This window comes from Scatophagus argus, chromosome 8 (genome assembly GCF_020382885.2).
Source record: "Scatophagus argus isolate fScaArg1 chromosome 8, fScaArg1.pri, whole genome shotgun sequence".
Taxonomy (NCBI): domain Eukaryota; kingdom Metazoa; phylum Chordata; class Actinopteri; family Scatophagidae; genus Scatophagus; species Scatophagus argus.
This window is the reverse complement of record NC_058500.1, coordinates 7,419,194-7,438,882: the sequence shown is the minus strand read 5'-3', so window position 1 is coordinate 7,438,882 and position 19,689 is coordinate 7,419,194. Positions and strand designations below refer to the sequence as shown.

Genomic DNA, 19,689 nt, shown 5'->3' with positions numbered 1-19,689 from the left:
TAAATCTCCACAATAGAACCTAGCTAACACACGCTAGCTAGACAGCTAACTTATAGCATCCTTAACGTTTACCCAGAATAAGTATGGTAGTTAAGCTGCGATGTTAGCTAATAGCCAGGTAGCAGGTACCGCAACCACGCTGGTTTGGATCCATGGTGCCCATCAGCAAGAGATCGCCGCGGATGAAAATAAATATTAGTCGGTCTGTTGATAATGAATAACATTAACTCGCCGAGACTCGCTAGTTAACAGATGGAGGCGTGCTCCCTTTTGTTCATGCGCTAACGTTAGCTAGCAGATGAAGTTACATTGTTTACGCTGCACGCACACAGACAATTTTTGTTGAGCATCATCTTCCCACACTACCACCAGCAAAAGTTTCGCTGATATTTCAGTTAAAGCTATCCAACCTTGTAGTCCTTGGATTTCGAAGGCGCAGACGCCTCTAAACCTTCGTCTAAACGGATATGCAGGTGAGGATGGCACAGCGGTAAATAATAAACAACTATTCCCTAACCTTTGGGTTTTAAATTAGCAAACATGGCTGGTGTGGTCCAGTGCAGCCATGATCACAGAACAGAGCGAACAGTAGCAGTGTAAACGTCCCAACGATAACTACGTACACATCCGGTCTAATTTGTTCAAGTAACTTCACAAGAAAATAATAACAGTAATAGCAATAGTAATGTATTGTTAATGTATTAGCTTAATTAATTACTTTATACTTTTATCAGTATCTTCAACAAAATGTTTTTTTATTACTCATTATTAAAGAGGAATGCTCCCAGGAATGCTTACCATAGATTATTGCATTGTTATTACTGATTCATTTTATAAAGATGCACTTTATGTGGGTCACTGCTTTTATCTATGTGTGTCGTCTAACACAGTCTTTTAATTTACTTCATAATAATGCATGATTATATATATATATTTAAAAAAATCTTTATCTGCAACGCAGTTTGGCAACAGTCACATACTATAAATGCAAAAAGTACAATCTGAAATGCAAAAGTATTTAGTACCGTGGAATAGAATTACTCAAGTAACCTACATTACCTTATAACCGTACTGTAAGTACGTTAAATGTTCATTATATGTGCTGATGGTTTCTTTCCCCATCACTGCTGAACACGAACACAATTAAGTGTTTAATGACTGTTGATAATACTTATGTGAGTTTATAGCTCGTAAGCTAAGTTATGCCTACATTCAAATGTAACTTGTAAATTAACGCTCAGTCACAGGATCAAAAAGCGTTTTTTTCCTCAAATGTATTGATTTATTTTTGTTGACGAGACCACCCTTAAAAGACGCCGGTTTCAATAAAAGCTATCAAACAACTATCTTAAGTATATCCACGCCAGTCATCCTATTGTAGGTACTAATCAACAGACTAATAGAGCTTTATTTCAACGGGCTTCGGGGTAAAAACAGGATATTAGCACTGCACATTACAGTCTGCTTCTCGGATATGACAGTGAGGAAATCAGGCCTGAAGAGGAAGTATGCTAATTTTCTGGGCCGAGAAGCCTGAAGCCGTCTGGGTCCTAGCGCCGAAACACAGCGCCAGCAAAATGGATACATCACATAACTAGAAACTGGCTACTATTATAATAAATAAAATTACATCTATTAAATACAACAAGATTTAATGTCTAGAGTAAAGAAAAATACATTTAAATAGGGCCACGTAAAGGGGGCAGTATTCAATCTTAAAATTGGGAGGAAATTAATTATTAATATGCCACTCCACACCCCAAATATCACTACAATTCAGAGACGCTTTCTAAAGGCGACATAAAAAAAAACTAACTAAAAATTTACAGGAAAAAGTGTCATTACAGCATGGCAGGGGTGCTGTCCTTACAACAGTTAAAATACTTCATCAAAAATATGTTTAAGTGAAAATGCAAGTACAAAATAAAACTTGAGTACATTAACCACTGTAAACATTAAATCTGTAATAAGGTTAAAAACCCAACTTGCTCCCACAACTCCCCAAACAAGTGTCCGTCATCCAAAATCAACTGAACTTAAAAAATGCACAATTTTTGTATTCGGGAGAGACTGTATAAAACAGGTCAAATGTTATTTAAGAAATAAGGCATTTAAAATGATTCTTGAACAGTTTATTAGAAAGATGTAGACAATAAAAAAAGAATTTCCACTGTAATTCAACATCTATTGTCTGCCCGAACATTTTATTGACAGTGCAAATATAATTTGGTCATTACATGTCGCCTAACGTTCCAACACTCCCTCACAAACAAGGGAGGATCATTCTAGATGAACAAACGGAAAGAACCCGGAAAATAGCAACAAACCAAACAACGCTGAGTAAAAACCAAGCTTCAGACCTCATGATCAGCTGCAAAACATTTCCACTTTGCTTCTGCAGTCTAACATGAGGGTGCATGTTAGGTCAGTATGGAGAGAAGAACTGTTAAGATACTAAATGTGATAATTCATTCAGTAGGTGACTGAGAAGATGAAAAAACGTTTGGAATGATTTCAGAATATGCCAATTTTACGAACATTAAACCATATGTGAAGGGTAACATGTAAACTGGAAGGTTAAGCCACAGAAACAAAGACTGGCTTCCTGGATATTTAATTCACGGCACATGGAAGGCTTTAGAGGAACCCAATCAGTGAATGATAATTCTTCTGATGCTAGTGTTTTCTTAAGTCAAGAAATAAGTTACACTGGACGACTGACTTAAAACCACAACATTTGGAATGGTTGGACCTAATCATTTCAAACCACAATTTATTTGAAAACAAATTTTAAGTCTCTTCACACATATTGCTCAGACAACTATACAGCTTTTCCAACAAATAATGTGTGCTTACTTGTAATATTTGACAGTAAAACAAGATACCCAAAAGGTGCAGTACAGCAAATGGAAGTGGAGATAGCTGTTCTGTACAATACCATGCATATCAACCTTCAGTGGACTGATCGGTCAAGAGTTTGGAGCTGAGGCTATGGATTTAAATATGGCTACCGACTCATATGTACAGTTCTTTGTCACTGCCTTCAATGTCAAGATATACACTTCTTATGATTCATCTTGCCCTCTGTTCATCCATTTTCTTTCCAGAGTCTTACAGGCTCCTATTCCAAACCTGGCAATGCTGAAAGAAAAGCAAACCAGAAATGACATTAAAACGGACATCAAAACAAATGTATTCTCAAAAATGGCAGCCATCATTTACAGTTAAAATTTGGTGTTGTTACAAAGGTTCATTAATACTTACGCTCCTCATCACTATCTGGGGACTCATCCTAAAAAGACAAGAAAGCACATCAGAAGACAGCCTTAGCCCAGCGCCACTGATCAACATCTGCTTTATGATCAGTTTCTGTTGGTGACTATAAGCTTGATGCTTAGGAATGAAGTGGAAGAAAAAAAAAAAATCTTACATCATCTGCACCGTCATTTAGGTCATTCTCATCTACCATGCTGTGCATCATCTGTAACGAAAAAGCAAAGCCGCATCGTTTACCCACCTTGCAATCTTCAGCAAATGCTGGTACTTGTACATAAATACAAACATAATATAAACATAAAAATAAAAATACATAAATCTGAGCACTCAAAGAGGGACAGTGTTGAAACACGGACTGAATTTTTCTCTTTTTTTATCCGTCAGGGAGAAAGGTGCCATCCGCGATCCAGTAACTAGTGGACGATTTGCTTAGCTTATATCTTGTGATTTTATATCATGTTATTGACTCTCTATCTAAAACACCCCCTCATTTTAAATGACTGTGGGTTTTTGGGTAGGGCTGTTTGTGACTCTGGCTGATGGTATTAAAAGCAAGTATGAACTACTTCAGCCACACCAATCAATGCATTTTCTTACATCAGAGAACTGATCATCGTTGCCTGTCTCCTCATCTGAGTCATCCTCCCAGTCTTTCCAGTTGTTGAAGTCGACACTGAGCCAACTCGGCTGTGAAAACACAAAACCCACCTTTCCAGTTATGGGCATTTGAGCTATGATTTCTGACAGTTAGTGTTGTACATCAGTTAACAGTATCATAATGTCAATAATGACCATTTAAAAACGTTCTTTACATTTAATGACCATGTTTGTGTGTATTTACTGACCTTAGCCTTCTCTTTTGTTAGCCTCGGCCACGACTTCCCTGGCTGTGCTTTTCGTAAATAGCACAACACTGACCGATCTGTACGTTTATGTTTGGATTCCTGCGTTGTGGTAGAAAAAGAAAGGAAAGTATGTGGTTACTTACAGTGCAATCTACAATAGAGTTTCAATGTTATAAAGCAATATTTATCAAAGCAACAATTCAGACATCCAGCTTCACTTACATTTTCATCAATGGCTTCAAACAGGTCTATTTCATTCTCGTGTTTGACATTATCAGTTCCATCAAGACAACTGTGGGGAAAAAAACAAAACAATTAACTAATTATGGGAAAGAATAAAACAACAGATTCATGTTACTTACCAAAAAACAGTAAGAATTGAACCACAATCATGCATTTAACAAGAAAATCATAGTAAAATACAACTTGAGGTCTTTGACAAACATACCTGAAAACACACTTGGTTTTATCAAAATTGACTTTAACATCTTTGCTGTCTGCTACACAGAACTCTATAAAAACGGAGTCCCTCCTGTCGTACCATTTGGCAGTTGCTGGATGCCTGTGAAGAAGCAGAGGACATCAGTCAGATGTAATCTGCCACGTCTGTTTAAAGTAATCCTTCACAAATTTCTTTGTTATTTAACAGGACAGCTCATCATACCCACTTGCATGAAAAATACATAATACAAGTCAAAAATGCTGGTGAGAGGTGGGCAAGTCTTCAGATACAACCGCTTGCCATCAAAAAGCCTATGTATCAGGTTGCCACACAGCATCCAGTTACACTGTGCGCTCCTGTATCAACAAGCCACCAAAGTGAAGTCAAACTAACAAGAAGCTTTGATGGGTTCGGTTTGGGTTTTACTATATATAACAAATGTTACTGTAATATTTTGACCTTGTAGCTGCAAAAAATGATCATACACAATTTAGATTTTATAAAGTCCTGAGTGAGACTGATTTCCCAAGTTAACAATCAAATAATTAGTGACATTCAGTTTGACTGCTGTTACCCACTGGTATGGGAAGGTGAGAGGTGTAGTAGATGTGGTTAAAGGAGATGTGACAAAAACATGGAAGAGAATATTATCCTTTTTACCCTTTTGGAAACAAAAAAAGTATTAAATGATGTGATTCCTCCTCCAATATTACAAATTTACCGTTGGATTCTAGTACAGGTATTATGTTATATTATTATGGTTACAACCAGGTTAACCTAAATTAATAATGACTCACTTCACAAGTTAAGATTCTTATATGCAAGAAGTACAGAAGTGGTGGCGATTTCTTCATCTGCATGTTTAGTTACTGACAGTTTATTCCTCCTGGCAATATACTGATAGCCCAATTAGCCAAATCCTCTTAAATTATTATGGACTAACTAAGGCTATTGACTAGTTAAACATTTTAAACTTTGCCTCCAAGCCACAACCTATCGATGGGGTTGGCTTTGTATTTCACATAAGGGTTCCAGATTTCCCTAATCATGCTGAAATCATGACTTCTCACACAGACCTCATGCTAATCTAATCAAGGCTTTGTGGACGAAGTGGTTCAATGAAGACTCCGCTAGTCAAGCTAACAACGCTGACGTTAGCTACTGCGTTTTTTTTTAAACCATGCGGTGCGCCGGACCCATTCAAACGGCAAAAGTAGCAGGGTTTTCATCCAATTCTGGGACACATGGTCTTCTCTCATAACTGCAACAGCACACTGTATTCTCTCACCGCGTCTATAAGGTTCCAGCTAGCTAGGAATCAACGGTAGTGAAGAGTCAAATGAGGCAAGGCCAGCCTCCCGCCTTTGAAAAAGCATGTTATCGCACGGCTAACGTTAGCTAGCTAAGCATGTTGTACTATCGCATTTTCCCTCCATTGTCCACTCACGTTAACTTTCCACAACTTACATGTCTCGCAGTGAAGTGAGCTTCTTCTACGCAGATAAATCAGCCAGGTGAAAATACTTGTAATGCCTGCAAAATGAAGGAATGCTGCCCACAAACCACCAGTGTGGACGCTTGTAGTCTGAGGACTATAGTCCGGAACGTGTTGCGTATCCCCGGCTGAGAATAACAGTACTGACGCAGTTGCAACGTTACGTCTCTAGACGTTTCTAGAGCCTTCAACTACAGCTGCGGATGATGCGAAGGGAGCAGTGTGTAATCTGCAACGGATCAAATTTAATGCGATTCGCGATGGTCTGTGTACCACCCAGCATGATCACCTCTAATCACCCCACCCATGGGCGAATAATCTGTGGAGAAAGCGTGCAGGATTTCAGTTTAGTAAGGGTTAGAAGATGATAATATGCAGGGTAGTGGGCTACTCGTAATCTCCCATAATATATACATATATAAAAAACTGTATTAGAATATTTTTTGGACATTGATATATGGAAATTAAATAATTATTACTTTAATCATCGATTCATTTCCAGATTGATCTATTATTTTCTCACTAATTTGGATGATGAAATATATAATAATTTAAAATATTCTAACTCCAAATGACGCCTTCAGATTTATTGTTTTGGCCAGTTCAACAGTTCAAAAGCCAATAATGAATAAAAATTCAAAATATCAGCAAATATTGATAGAATTGTTGGAGATTAAACGATCGATCCTAACAAATTATCTCAACTCTTTTCACTGATGTAGCAGTAACTATAAAGTAACTGTAGAAGTACTCGTACAGTAAAATGGCCCCGTGTCAGTGTTTTTCTATTATATATGATGTACTTGGATGAACATTACTGTTGCATTATGTGTTATATTTATGAATATCTGTTTAAGGCTGAGCTTATTTCAACTACTTCATATGCTATATGAAAAAAACAAACAGGCATCTCTAAAAACCGAAATTTTCCAACCGAATTTTGTATTTAAGTGCAGTACTTTAATAAATTGAAGTAGTCTGGCCTACATTCCTCCACTGTTCTGGTGGAAGTTTCTGGTTCATAAATTCAGTGGACCTTTATCATCCTCCCTCCCACTGTGACGAGTCAAAATGTCTGCTGTGCAACCAGTCACACCCATTGGTTGTCTTTTTCTTTTCATATTATGTTTTGGTTCACCGAATCATTTGATTAAAACGGCACAATCATTTTTTGGGAATTTGCGAAGGTTATGAAACTCTGCTGTCCCACCGAAATAAATGCAACTAAAGCACACACTATGAGATAGCCAGCCTTGAACTGGTTACATTACTTGTGTGGCAGGAGGGTAGGAGTCATTAGTCAGTCATTAACAGTTTATGTGTCCTCTGTAGCTCTGGAGGGAGCGAAGTTAAATCTGAGAAAATGATTAAAGTGATATCACCTCGAAATCTGAGCATGAATTTTGGGATAATAAGTGTTAACTGCAAGAGCGGAGGGAGGTAGGTTTCAAGATGTCGGTCTTATAAAGATACCATCAAGGTGAATAACAGGAAGTGTTGGATGCCGCTCATTTTTTTAACGCAACTCATTCTCTCTCTTAGGCCCTGCTAAATTGATTGTGAAAACTTGTTTAAGTTTCACTGAGTGACTCGACTTCAGAGGACTGCAATGCAAAAACAGATTTATCAGTTTTATTTTTAAAACCTCTGTATAAAATTGAATGATTTTCATGCTTATCCCCTTCATTCTCTGTAAGGGAACTGAGCTTTAGCATTTATTTGAATACTGCAACTGTTACAACAGTTACAACACAACTGCAGTCTGTGCCATTTTTAAAAACAGAACTATTAACTTCTAAACTGGTTCATCATGGGAAAACATTTACTCAAAAACTGTTTCAAGGGGAAGAGTGGAGTTTTTTCACTCATTGGTACATACCAAAACACACTGTGTGAATCACTGAGTACTGAAAACATTTCCTTTCCTTTCTCAAAACATTTGCGAGACCATTTTTTTAAAATCCAATATTGATTACAGTGATGATCGCTGTAAAAAAAAAATAGGGACCCACTCACCATTTCCATAGCACTACTACACTAGAAAAGGTATAATCTTGAGTACTTGAGTATTGTGATTTGATGCTATTTTATACTTTTACTGCAAAAAGCATGTAGCCGCAACCAAACCAAAACATGAAGTCCTCCCCCATTTCCCAGTGAAGGTCAAAAACATCAACATTTCATTTATCAAGCCACAACTTTATTTCCATCTTGGGTATAAATTGTATAAACCAGCAATCTTTCTTCAACCCTACGTTCCCAGGGTCCCATTACATTGTCAACTCCTGCAAAGGGGGATAAAAAAAAAAAGGTTTGTTAGCATATATGTTTAAATGTTCTCAAAATTTAAATTATTTCTTTCCATCTTCTCAGGACAGAAATGTTGGCTTCATCAAACTCAGAAGAACGAAAGTCACTGTGTTAATCATCACTGAAGAGTTCTGCATGCACATCTACAGAGACATGAGCGCTCATTTAAACTGGCCTGAATTAAGGAATAGTGGGACGCTCACCATAATAGCATTGACAATGTCGTTGTTGTTGTTTTTCAGGGCGCGTACAGCCTTCGCCCGCGACACGTTGGCTTGTGACATGACGAGTTCAATGTCTTTGACCTCAACTCCGGTCTCGTCAACCTATAAAAAAAAATAAAAAGGGATGTTTTAAAATCTCTCATATGATGCAAATTTTGCATATTTTAGGTGTCCACCTTCACTTGGAAATAAAACACTCTCACCTCTTCTTCTTCGCTTTCCTCCTGTACTGTTGGCGTCTGTGTGTTTTCCTGGATGTTTGATACAGCTTCTCCCTGTACCTTGAATTTTTCTGCAGCGGCCAGCTGGGCTTGCTGGGAAAGATCTTCGATCTAGGGAACACAGAGTAAAAATGAACAATCATTGTAACATTTACACGGTATCATTACCTGAATATTTTCATTTTATGGTATTCTGATGCCTTATGTAAAGCTACGATTGGACAAGACAGGAACAAAGATTAAGGTGGCTAGTATCAGTACATACCTTAGCTTCACCGAAGACGATGTATGTGTCTGATGCGGGGCTCTTGTAGACATCTGGTTTGGTAATGACAAACAAGATGTTCTTTGACTTGCGAATAGTGACCCTAGTGACCCCTGTTACCTGTCTGAGACCAAGCTTTGACATTGCCTGAAAGAAACGGAAGTCATTTTACACATATGGTCAATTTTGACTATTGCAAAAATAAACAGGCAAGCAGGAATTCATGAAACAAAAAAAAGAAATAAAACATCACGCATTACCTTTCGTGCCTTCTTTTCACTGCGGCTCTGTTTGGCTTTGCTGACAGGCTCCTCGTCTATTTCGGCAGCTGCTGCAAGCTGTAAGAGACAGAATGTGTATCCACATTTTAACCCAAAGTTTTACTATGAACTGATAAAACTGTAATGCCAGTCATTATGTAAACACTTTCTCTTCTCAGGACAGAAAGAGTGGCTTCAGCAGACTCAGAAGAACGAAAGTCACTGTATCAATCATCATAGAAGAGTGAAGGACAATCAACATCCGTACAAAATGTTTTACATAAGCAGTAGATGTTGTAATGATCTTTTCCTTTTCAGTTTAAATCACCAGGAAACAGCAGATGTTAAGACCAGAGTGAACTCTAACCTGAGCCTGCTGTGTCTGTGTCTGTGCAGAGTCCTGTTCCTCCAGCTCAGGAACTGAATCATCGCTGTCTGACTCAGTGCCGGATCCTACAGAAACCAACAGAAATTTTGTCACAACATGCCATTTATTACATATTTGCACACTTGCAAGATATAATGAATATTTGCTGTGGGAATCCTGGGGAATGAAAGTAGATTGGTTAAAAGTGATTCAAAATACAGTATGCCCAAGATAACTTACATCCATGTAACATCTTGACAATTTCAAATAAAAAAGTAAGGTTAAGAGAAACTGAAATAGCTAATAAATTAGAGCTCTTTCACTTTAATTATAAACTGCTGTAAATGACCATTACCCGAATGCACAAATAAAACTGCACAACATGGCTGACAGTGTGCCACAACGAACGTGACCGAAGCATCCACGTCAACAATTATGTAGCATTTTGTAATAGTTTCAAAAGTTTACAACAAAGCTAATGTACTTCACAACTTTGTCTACTGAATAACATATAGAAGTAACTGAGCAGCGCCCACAATGCTGTGATAGTTGGAAAGACAGATGAAGACAAAAGGAGAGAATGAAAGAAATACCCTCGTCGTTCTTGATGACAGGTTCCACCTTGGCTGGGGTTTTAGCAGGAGTGGGGGCAGGTTTAGAAGATGAGACTGGTTCAGAAGGACTTGCACTGATTACCTCAACCTCAGGTTTAACAGTGGCAGGTTTGGCAACTGCCTCAGCAAATGTGAGTTTACGGGGAGCAGGGGAAGGAATAGTGGTATCGACTGGAGCAGGCTTAAAGGGAGCAGATGAAGGCTCAGCCGCGGGTTTCACAGGCTTGGTAACCTCAGCAGGAGCCACCTTACCATCAACTAATTCAGCCTCATTAACAGGCTTAGTGCCCTTCACAGAGGCTGGCTTGGTAACTTCAGTAGCAGCTTGTTTAGGCTCTGCAGCGGGCTTAACAACCTCAACAGGGGCAGACTTGACATCTGCAGCTGGCTTTGCAATCTTAGGAGCAGCTTTAGTTTCTTCAACAGGAGCAGGTTTAGGCTTAGTTGCTGGCTTAGCAGCCTCAACAGGAGCCGGTTTGGCCTCAGCAGCTGGCTTAGGGGCCTCAACAGGAGTGGGTTTGGCCACAGCAGCTGGCTTAGCGGCCTCAACAGGAGTGGGTTTGGCCACAGCAGCTGGCTTAGCGGCCTCAACAGGAGTGGGTTTGGCCACAGCAGCTGGCTTAGGGGCCACAGCAGCTGGCTTAGGGGCCACAGCAGCTGGCTTAGGGGCCACAGCAGCTGGCTTAGGGGCCACAGCAGCAGCAGGTTTGGCCACAGCAGCTGGCTTAGGGGCCTCAACAGTAGCAGGTTTGGCCACAGCAGCTGGCTTAGGGGCCTCAACAGCAGCAGGTTTGACCACAGCAGCTGGCTTAGGGGCCTCAACAGGAGCAGGTTTGGCCACAGCAACTGGTTTAGGAGCTTCAATGGCACCTTTTTTAACAGATTCAACAACTGCAACTGCAGCTTCAGTAACCACTTTAGAACCGTCAACAGGAGTAGATTTTACCATAGCTGCAGCTTTAGCCTGCACAGCAGGCACAGGCTTGGGCTCAGTATCTGTCTTGGGTTTGGGGGACACTTTACTAACCTCTACAGGGGCAGGGGCAGTAGCAGGTTTAGCACCCTCTTTCTCAACAGGGGGTACTAATGCTGGCATTTTAATGGGCTTCGTAGGTGGGATAAGTGGAGGGAGGTCATCATCATCAGCTGGAGTAACAGGAACAGCTTTTACTGCAACTTCAGCTGATTTGGGAGGGCTGGAAGCAAGAGTATCTGAAAAAGAAACTGGAGCTGCAACAGCAGGCTTTGAGGTAACTTTAAAAGCAGCTGGGGCTGCAGTTGGCTTTGTGGCAGCTGGTAAAGGTTTTTTTGGCTGAACTGGGGCCGGTTTAGCTTCGACTACAGGCTGTTTGGGGTTAGCCTCCACTGGTTTTTCATTTGCTGCTGTGACCTTGCACTCCTCAGGGGCAGGAGCAGGAATAAATCCCTCTCCTTTCTTAGCTTTTCCTTGTTTACCAGCCTTTACAACTTTTGGAGTAACACGGTTAGCCTGATTGGCAGAGGAACTGCCAGGTGTGGAGGCTAGAGGAGATGGCACAGGTGACAGGGGGGTAGAAGAAGCAGCAGATTTTGGTGAGGTAGGAGAAGAGGAAGAGGCAGACATAGAGGAGCGTTTTCTTCTGCCAGGTACAGCCTTTGGGGCAGAGGAACCCTGTGCACTCTTGGCATCTTTGCCTTTGGGCTTTGCAGGGCCTGAAGCTGGGGCAGGAGGTGTTGCTGAACAGAAAAACATTGTTTTGAGTTGTTTTTATTTTTTTTGGAAAGGGGAAGTCTTCCGCATGCAGGTTAAGTAATCACAAACCAAGATGCAAACTCCTTGTGTAGAGTTAGGGAAGGAACACACCTGCCTAACATTAAAGTTTGATGCAAGCTGCCACTCAAAATGTAAAGTACATACTATTTTCACACAGAAAACCACATTCTGTGCTTAGTCAAGATGCACTTAGGACATATTTCCAAACTACAGATGCAGACTAAAACATAAACCTCTGAGTCATGACACACCCTAACACAAAAACAAACAAACAAAAAACCCCCACACAACCAGGACTAGCAGAATTTCTCACACTACAAAATACCACTTGGACATTACTGCATACGGGAAAGCAAACCTTTTTTTAATATGAAACTGTATCCGTCATGTCACCACTTGCACAAAAAATAAAAAAAAATCTCCAACACGTTCATAAAGGTCAATTCAAAAAATTGGGACAAAGAGTGAGCAGCACCTTTAAGAGAGGATAAACCAACCTGACAGGTGGCGTGTGGAAAGAGGTGGGCCTTCACATTTGGAAGTCCCCTTCGACTGAATGGCCTTTGAGAGCAGTGTAACAGGTTCTTCCTTGTCAAGATTTTCATTTTGAGTGGCCACACTGACATTCACACTACCAGGCAACACTTCAGCTGTATCTGCACAAATATTGCTCGGGTCTTCTATCGCAGACTTTGGGGAATCAGATATTTTCCCATCTTCATTGCTCATGCTGACATCTTTTGGTTTTGGAGCATCAGGATTTTTTTCTGAAACTGCACCAGGTTCATCTCCAGGGGCCTTTGTTTCCTGACTCTGGGCTTCTTCAGTTGGAGCTGCTTCTTGATCAGCTTGAGACGCAACAGGAGCTTGAGCGGAAGGCACAGACTCATCAGGAACTTGCAAATCAGCTGCATCCCCTGCTGGGTCAGCAGTTGCCTCTTGCTGTGAGACAGTTGCCACCAACCCCTTCTCTTCAGTTTGCTCTGTCATTTCTTGAGTTGGAGCTACACCGTTTGACTGATCAATAGTAGCCTGAATGCTAGCCTCTTCTGGAGAACCTATGTCTTGAGCAGGAACAGAGGTTTCTGGAGGATTCTCCAGAGGGATAGCCTTGTTCACTGTAGGAACAGCCATCTCAGGAGGAGCAGAGGAATTCAATTCTTCTGCAGCTGATAAAGGAAGAGCAACAGGAGTAACAGGGGGAAGGGAAATCGCAGTAGTTGTTTGGGAAGCAATTCACTCCAACACAGATTCATACTGTGAGGTGAAAAAGAAATGGTGCTCCACAAGAAAACAGAAACGCTGTGTTTGTGAGGAGTGATGTGAACTGGCACTGGCTTTGCCAGAGTAAAGACAAGTGAGGGGCGGGGGAGCACTCAAAGTTTCCGGTGTCCCAAACTCCATGCAGTGTTAAGAGTTAGATAACAGCTGAAAGACCTCCTTTATTACAAAATAGCAGACAATGCATGAAAATAAGCTACACGGCTATGTGGAGTCATGATTTAACTTACAAGTTAATTAAACCAAATCCAAAATGATTTTGCAGTTATTTGCAAAGGCATTTTATTTACTGCAGTGCGGTCAGCGCCGAGTCGGAACTCAAGCATAATCTAAACTGCTTTGTTGTCTCTTGTTACCTTGGAAGGTTGTCTTAATAAAGATTGTAGTGTTAAGTCCACACCCTAAACACTGCTGGTACAGTTATTTTTCCAGTGCTCTCCATGGCTAACTAGAAGGTAAAGCATTTATCTCTGTGTATTTTACCCTTATGAGCGTATAGACAAGCATTCTCACATTTATCTCACATTTTACCAGATTTAGAAGATTACCTGATCAATAACAAATAAAATGTCAAGGATCTCAAGCCTACAATGTTAGAACTTCAGCAATCCAGGGTCCTACACAGCCAAACTACATATTCAGTTTGACCAATGAACTAAACCAATGAACCTCCTACTTTGGATCCACAAAGTCAGCTGATATAAACAGAGCTCTAACAGTGCGCATGCGTCATCTAACAGTGCGCATGCGTCGATACGTGTGCAGCCTGTTACAGACGCTCCCGATCTTTCTCACTGTTTTCTACTATTTTATTATTTTTTCGCGACTCCTTTTACTTTCTTTTACTCTGGACTACACTGTTTTACTATCTACCACACACCAGGAAAGTTGTGTGTCTTTTTGGTGTTTTGTTCGTCGCTGAGCTACACTTTTCGGAGCGGCGATGAAACTCCTCGCTGCCCGCATTGTTTACACTCGGGATCAGCTGATGGACCTGAAGCCGGCCACCGCTCCAGGGAAAACACCGAGAGAAATCCCTGCTGAATGCTGGATTAAAACTCACAGGGGATGCAGGGGAAATAAAAAGTTACGGAGGAAGAGGGAAGCTTTGAAACAGCGGAGGCTTATGACTAGAAAGTTTAAGCCGTGTCTCCCCTCTATCCTCATGGGAAATGTGAGGTCACTCGGGAATAAGATGGACGAACTGACGGCACTGTCGCAGAGTCAGAGGGAATACCGGGAGTGCAGTTTGATGTGCTTTACGGAGACATGGCTGCACCAGGACATACCCGACGACAATGTGACGGTAACGGGCTTCCATACGGTCCGTGTGGACAGAGACTGCGCTACCAGCGGTAAGCACAAAGGGGGTGGGCTTGCCGTGCTCGTCAACAACCGGTGGTGTAATCCAGCTCACATCACGGTGAAGGAGCGCATCTGCAGCCCGGATGTGGAACTTTGTGCCGTTGGACTACGTCCATATTACCTGCCCAGGGAGTTTTCACATGTTGTCATGGTAACTGTTTATGTTCCCCCCTCTGCAAACCCCAGCAGGACATGTGACACTATTCACTCTGCAATAGCCCGGATACAGACTCAGCACCCGAGTGCATTCATTGCAATCTCGGGTGATTTCAACCATACTAACCTAGACAAAACACTCCCCACTTTCACTCAGTTTGTGAACTGTCCTACCAGAGAGGGAAGAACAATTGATCTGCTGTATGCAAATGCAAAAGACTGTTACAGCTCTTCCCCCCTCCCCCCACTAGGCAGGTCAGATCACAACCTGATCCACCTCTCCCCCTGCTATGTGCCTCTCGTAAAGCGTCTGCCTGCAACTTCAAGGACTGTGAGGAGATGGACAGACGAGGCCAATGAGACACTCCAGGGCTGTTTTGAGGTGACAGACTGGCAGGCACTCTGTGAGCCCCACGGCCAGGACATTGATGGGCTCACGGAGTGCATCACTGCCTACATAAACTTCTGTGTGGACACCATTGTCCCAACCACAACTGTAAGGTGTTACCCCAACAACAAGCCGTGGGTAACCAAGGACATCAAAGCCATCCTCAATGACAAGAAGAGGGCTTTCAGAGCAGGCAATAGGGAGGAGGTGAGAGCTATCCAGCGTACCCTGAGATCAAAGATCAGGGAGGCAAAGGAGAGGTACCGGAGGAAGCTGGAGTGGAAACTCCAGCAGAACAACACGAGAGAGGTGTGGAGTGGCATGAGGACCATCACAGGTTACGGGCCAAACAGAGGAGGAGTTGATGGTGGTGTGGAACGGGCGAACGAGTTGAATCAGTTTTTTAACAGATTCGACACAGGGACCCCAATTCACACTTCAAACGACTCCTCAGCAGTACGGCTGCAGCAACCAGCCATTCCAGCCTCTCTCCCTCCACCCACATTCCATCTGGATGGCCTCGCTCACACCTCGTCCCCAGAAGCCTGGGTGGACCACTCTCACCTGGGTACCACAAGCACTCCTCCCCCACCCATCACCCCAACGATGACCTTCACAGCTGACCAGGTGAGAAGACAGCTGCAGAGACTCCGTGCAGGCAAAGCTGCAGGCCCAGATGGTGTGAGCCCCAGGGTCCTGAAAGCCTGTGCCCCCCAGCTAAGCGGAGTACTTCATCATGTCTTCAACCTGAGTCTGAGTCTTCAGAGGGTCCCCGTGGTGTGGAAGACGTCATGCCTCGTTCCTGTCCCGAAGACGCCGCGTCCCAGCGACCCCAAGGACTACAGGCCTGTGGCCCTGACGTCACACATCATGAAGACCCTGGAAAGACTCGTCCTGGAGCAGCTCAGGCCCATGGTCCAACCGCTTCAGGATCCCCTTCAGTTCGCCTACCAGCCCCGCCTTGGAGTGGACGATGCCATCATCTACCTGCTGAACAGAGTCTACACTCACCTGGACAAGCCGGCAAGCACTGTGAGAATCACGTTCTTCGATTTCTCGAGTGCGTTTGACACCATCAGGCCGGCTCTGCTGGCTGAGAAGCTGACAGCGATGCAGGTGGATGCCCCACTGGTGTCCTGGATCGCAGACTATCTGACGGGCAGACCGCAGTACGTACGCCTGAAGTGCTGCCTGTCAGATGAAGTGATCAGCAACACCGGGGCTCCACAGGGGACTGTCCTCTCTCCCTTCCTCTTCACGATTTACACCACAGACTTTACGCACTGCACAGAGTCCTGCCATCTTCAGAAATTTTCTGATGACTCTGCAGTGGTTGGGTGTATTACTGGGGGGGATGAGAGAGAGTACAGGACGGTAGTGGACAACTTTGTCACATGGAGCGGGAAAAACCACCTACAGCTCAATGTGACAAAGACCAAAGAACTGGTGGTGGACCTGAGGAGGACTAAGGCTCCAGTGACCCCTATCAACATCAAAGGGGACACTGTGGAGGTGGTGGAACAGTACAAGTACTTGGGGGTGTACTTAGACCACAAACTGGACTGGTGCAAGAATGTGGACATGGTCTACAGAAAGGGCCAGAGCCGCCTCTACTTTCTGAGGCGGCTGAGGTCCTTCAACATCTGCAGGACGATGCTGAGGATGTTCTATGAGTCGGTGGTGTCCAGTGCCATCACATATGCCGTTGCCTGCTGGGGCAGCTGCCTGAGGGTGAGGGACACTAACAGACTCAATAGAATCATCAAGAAGGCCAGCCATGTTGTGGGAGAGGAACTGGACTCTCTGACAGTGGTGTCTGAGAGGAGGATGTTGTCCAAAATAAGGACTATACTGGACTTTCCCTCTCACCCTCTCCACAATGTGCTGATGGGCTACAGGAGCTCGTTCAGCAACAGACTCGTACTCCCACGATGCACCACAGAGCGACACAGGAAATCATTCCTGCCTGTCGCCATCAAACTGTTAAACTCAGCACTGTGATGGACACACTCACTGTATATATACAATGTACATATTGGTTTTTTACACATGCACATACCTGGATTTTAAATTTTCTTAAAAATTTGAATACAGTTTTTTGTAAATACCTGTACTTTGAGATTTTAGTTTTGTTTATCCTATCTTTATTAAGTTTATCCTATTTTTTATACTCTGCACTTTTCTCCTTTCTTGGTCGGGAATACTGCATGTGCAATGTCTGTAAAAACAAGAATTTCCCTCCAGGGATTAATAAAGGAATTCTGATTCTGATTCTGATTCTGATTCTTTGAGGACTGCTCTTCATTTTTGTATTGCTCAGATGTAAGTATGTTTTTAAAGTACACCAGAGCAGTAAAAACTCCTTCCGTGAGTTAAATAAGTTAAAAGCTTAGTTATTTAATAGTGCCCTTTCAGTACACACACAAAGTCGGAAATTTAAAAAAAACAAATGAACAGCAGTTTGATTACAGCTCCTGTATGTTTACAGTTCAGGACATGCCAATGAATCATCTTGGCATTTTACAACTGATTGCAGGGGGATAGCTACAACTGACAGCTGAGCTAACCTGTTGGCTGTCTCTCCAGGGTTTACTGTAGCTAACGAGTTTGAATACAAGTCCAAATAAGCCCCTGCCCCACCCCTGTACAAGTCACTCCACCCACATACAGATCATTGCTAAAGGAACACACTGAAGCACATTCTGGTGAAAAGGGATGTTCAAAACGATATCAAAGCATCTGTAATACACAACTGAAAAATATATGCTGAATTCTGCAGTCAAGACTCCTTCATATAACCTTGTAACTCACAGTATTCAACTCATGGAAACCAGACAAAGCCACTCTTCGGTTTATTTTACCAATTATTACCCACTCTCTGGTAAAAAGAACACTATGCACAATCCGCTAAGTAATATCGTTCATAAGATGTCCACTATTATTAATATACATTGGTGCCAAGATAATAATAGTTTAGAAAATTACAAGTGTTACACCTTTATTGCCCTAAAAACAACACAATTAATGGCTACAAAGGGAATGACTATGTTACATTAGGATTTGGATGCCCCACAAAATAACAAGCAAGGCAACTACCTGTCTCAACACGAAGTGGCTTTTCAAGGCATTTTTAGTGCACAGGGAAACACCACACTCAACATCATGCATTGTGCGCTAAATCCAGTTGTCATTCAACGTCACACACACCATTGTGAGTTTGTGTAAAAACAACGAGGGGTCCGGGATTACTCTTTTCAGGCAAAGCCAAATGATATCACCGCTTCAAATCCCACACACAACAAACTCTGTACAAATGTCTTAACACATGGTTAGTGTCAGTCAAAAACTACTTTCTCCTGTTACATCAACTTGGAATAATTAAGCCAAATAATGATCCGATCCTTTCATATTTTCACTTTACGCAACAAACTATCTTCCTTAGAGTACCAGGACCCCGTTGTTTTATATACAAAACTGCATGCACGTTTACGAGAAGCTAATAAATACGAACCAGTCTCCACTTGAGGCTGCTGCATCTCCTGCTCGGTGACTGGGACCGTTTCTGTGGCTTCACCAGGCATGGTTGCTGAAGGGGAAAATGAAGGCAAGACATTATATTAACTCATTAGCGCACTGAGGGATAACTTTTGTGGAACACAACGGATCACTAGCGAGAGCACGAAATCGCAGTTGTCATAGCTGGCTGAACAGGTGACGGAGCCCATGCTTTAACTTGTGGGCTCAGCCTCTGTGAAGCGACATTTAGCTAACGTTAGCTATGGTTGGCTAACTAGTCCTGTCAGCCCCAACAGAGGGACGCTTAAGGCAACTAACTAAGTCTACAGTTACATTTACACCCAAGTAGAACTTATTAACGTGGCCACCTAGCTGTCATAAAAACTAACTTCCCATCACTCGCCACACGGTTCACTGCGGCCCTGACAGCCTGCTAGCATAATGTTAAGCTAGTCGTGTTCCCCCATTTTGAGCCGGCAATCGGCAGTACAACAGCACATATAACACTGAACAGAGGAGCAAGAGAGGAGTAATAGCTATACCGGCCTGATGACCCCACTTTATTTTACAACAAGAAACCCTTGGTAGAGTCAGGAATATGTGAAAAACGGCTGGATGACATTAGATTATCAGCGGAGACACTCACCGACTCAGGACGCTATATCCAAGATGGCTGTAAGAGAGAACTTCTGACCCTAGTTTCATGGTAATATCCGGTTTCGGGTAGATAGTTCTTCTTCCGGGTTATTTAAAGGGACATTCAGTCATTTTTAAAACGAGAAATTACAATCTTATCCACATACACTAATTAAGAAGTTTTAGAAAAAACGGCGTTTTACTCTAAGTATTATTACAGTTTTTAGTACTGGTACTTGAGTATTTTCGTTATATGCTACTTTATTATTTATATT

The 19,689-nt window shown here is 42.3% G+C and overlaps 3 protein-coding genes and 2 non-coding genes across 8 annotated transcripts; all 5 read right to left on the bottom strand.

Annotated features, from left to right (window-relative positions):
- Positions 1-2,117: 2,117 nt before the first annotated feature.
- On the bottom strand, positions 2,118-6,343 carry LOC124062904 (prostaglandin E synthase 3-like). Its single transcript, XM_046395984.1, has 8 exons — positions 6,031-6,343; positions 4,570-4,683; positions 4,344-4,413; positions 4,122-4,220; positions 3,874-3,963; positions 3,431-3,481; positions 3,265-3,292; positions 2,118-3,141 (listed from the first exon to the last, which is right to left on the bottom strand). Coding segments are annotated over exons 1-8 (474 nt in total). The 5' UTR covers positions 6,033-6,343; the 3' UTR covers positions 2,118-3,121.
- A 1,893-nt stretch (positions 6,344-8,236) lies between these two features.
- Positions 8,237-19,503, bottom strand: LOC124062903 (nascent polypeptide-associated complex subunit alpha). Of its 2 annotated transcripts, XM_046395981.1 has the most exons (9): positions 19,425-19,503; positions 18,774-18,848; positions 12,570-13,241; positions 9,706-9,791; positions 9,339-9,416; positions 9,079-9,225; positions 8,796-8,924; positions 8,572-8,694; positions 8,237-8,343 (listed from the first exon to the last, which is right to left on the bottom strand). In XM_046395981.1, the coding sequence occupies exons 2-9, from the start codon at positions 18,841-18,843 to the stop codon at positions 8,329-8,331; spliced, it is 1,320 nt and encodes a 439-aa protein (XP_046251937.1). In that variant the 5' UTR covers positions 18,844-18,848; positions 19,425-19,503; the 3' UTR covers positions 8,237-8,328. The 2 variants fall into 2 exon arrangements, with proteins under 2 accessions (XP_046251937.1, XP_046251939.1); XM_046395983.1 differs by lacking the exon at positions 12,570-13,241 and having other exon boundaries at positions 8,303-8,694.
- LOC124064059 lies at positions 8,423-8,496 on the bottom strand. Its single transcript, XR_006844218.1, has one exon. It is a non-coding gene; the product is annotated as a small nucleolar RNA SNORD59 (small nucleolar RNA).
- Positions 9,509-9,582, bottom strand: LOC124064060. The gene has a single exon (XR_006844219.1). It is a non-coding gene; the product is annotated as a small nucleolar RNA SNORD59 (small nucleolar RNA).
- LOC124062902 (proteoglycan 4-like) lies at positions 9,798-12,563 on the bottom strand. 3 transcript variants are annotated; one of them, XM_046395979.1, is made up of 2 exons: positions 11,116-12,563; positions 9,798-10,905 (listed from the first exon to the last, which is right to left on the bottom strand). In XM_046395979.1, the coding sequence occupies exons 1-2, from the start codon at positions 12,049-12,051 to the stop codon at positions 10,162-10,164; spliced, it is 1,680 nt and encodes a 559-aa protein (XP_046251935.1). In that variant the 5' UTR covers positions 12,052-12,563; the 3' UTR covers positions 9,798-10,161. The 3 variants fall into 3 exon arrangements, with proteins under 3 accessions (XP_046251935.1, XP_046251936.1, XP_046251934.1); XM_046395980.1 differs by having other exon boundaries at positions 9,798-10,863; XM_046395978.1 differs by having other exon boundaries at positions 9,798-12,563.
- Positions 19,504-19,689: the final 186 nt, after the last annotated feature.

What these genes read in the sequence shown, in the direction of transcription:
- LOC124062902 (XM_046395978.1), bottom strand. Translation starts at nt 12,051, where the DNA reads ATGTTTTTCTGTTCAGCAACACCTCCTGCCCCAGCTTCAGGCCCTGCA.
- LOC124062904 (XM_046395984.1), bottom strand. An exon ending in TAACAAAAGAGAAGGCTAAG is followed by an intron (nt 3,964 to 4,121) that starts GTCAGTAAATAC and finishes GTGTTTTCACAG; the next exon opens with CCGAGTTGGCTCAGTGTCGA. An exon ending in CCCAGATAGTGATGAGGAGC is followed by an intron (nt 3,142 to 3,264) that starts GTAAGTATTAAT and finishes CTTTTCTTTCAG; the next exon opens with CATTGCCAGGTTTGGAATAG.
- LOC124062903 (XM_046395981.1), bottom strand. Translation starts at nt 18,843, where the DNA reads ATGCCTGGTGAAGCCACAGAAACGGTCCCAGTCACCGAGCAGGAGATG. An exon ending in CACAGACACAGCAGGCTCAG is followed by an intron (nt 9,417 to 9,705) that starts GTTAGAGTTCAC and finishes TGTCTCTTACAG; the next exon opens with CTTGCAGCAGCTGCCGAAAT. An exon ending in AGGAAAGCGAAGAAGAAGAG is followed by an intron (nt 8,695 to 8,795) that starts GTGAGAGTGTTT and finishes TTTTTTTTATAG; the next exon opens with GTTGACGAGACCGGAGTTGA.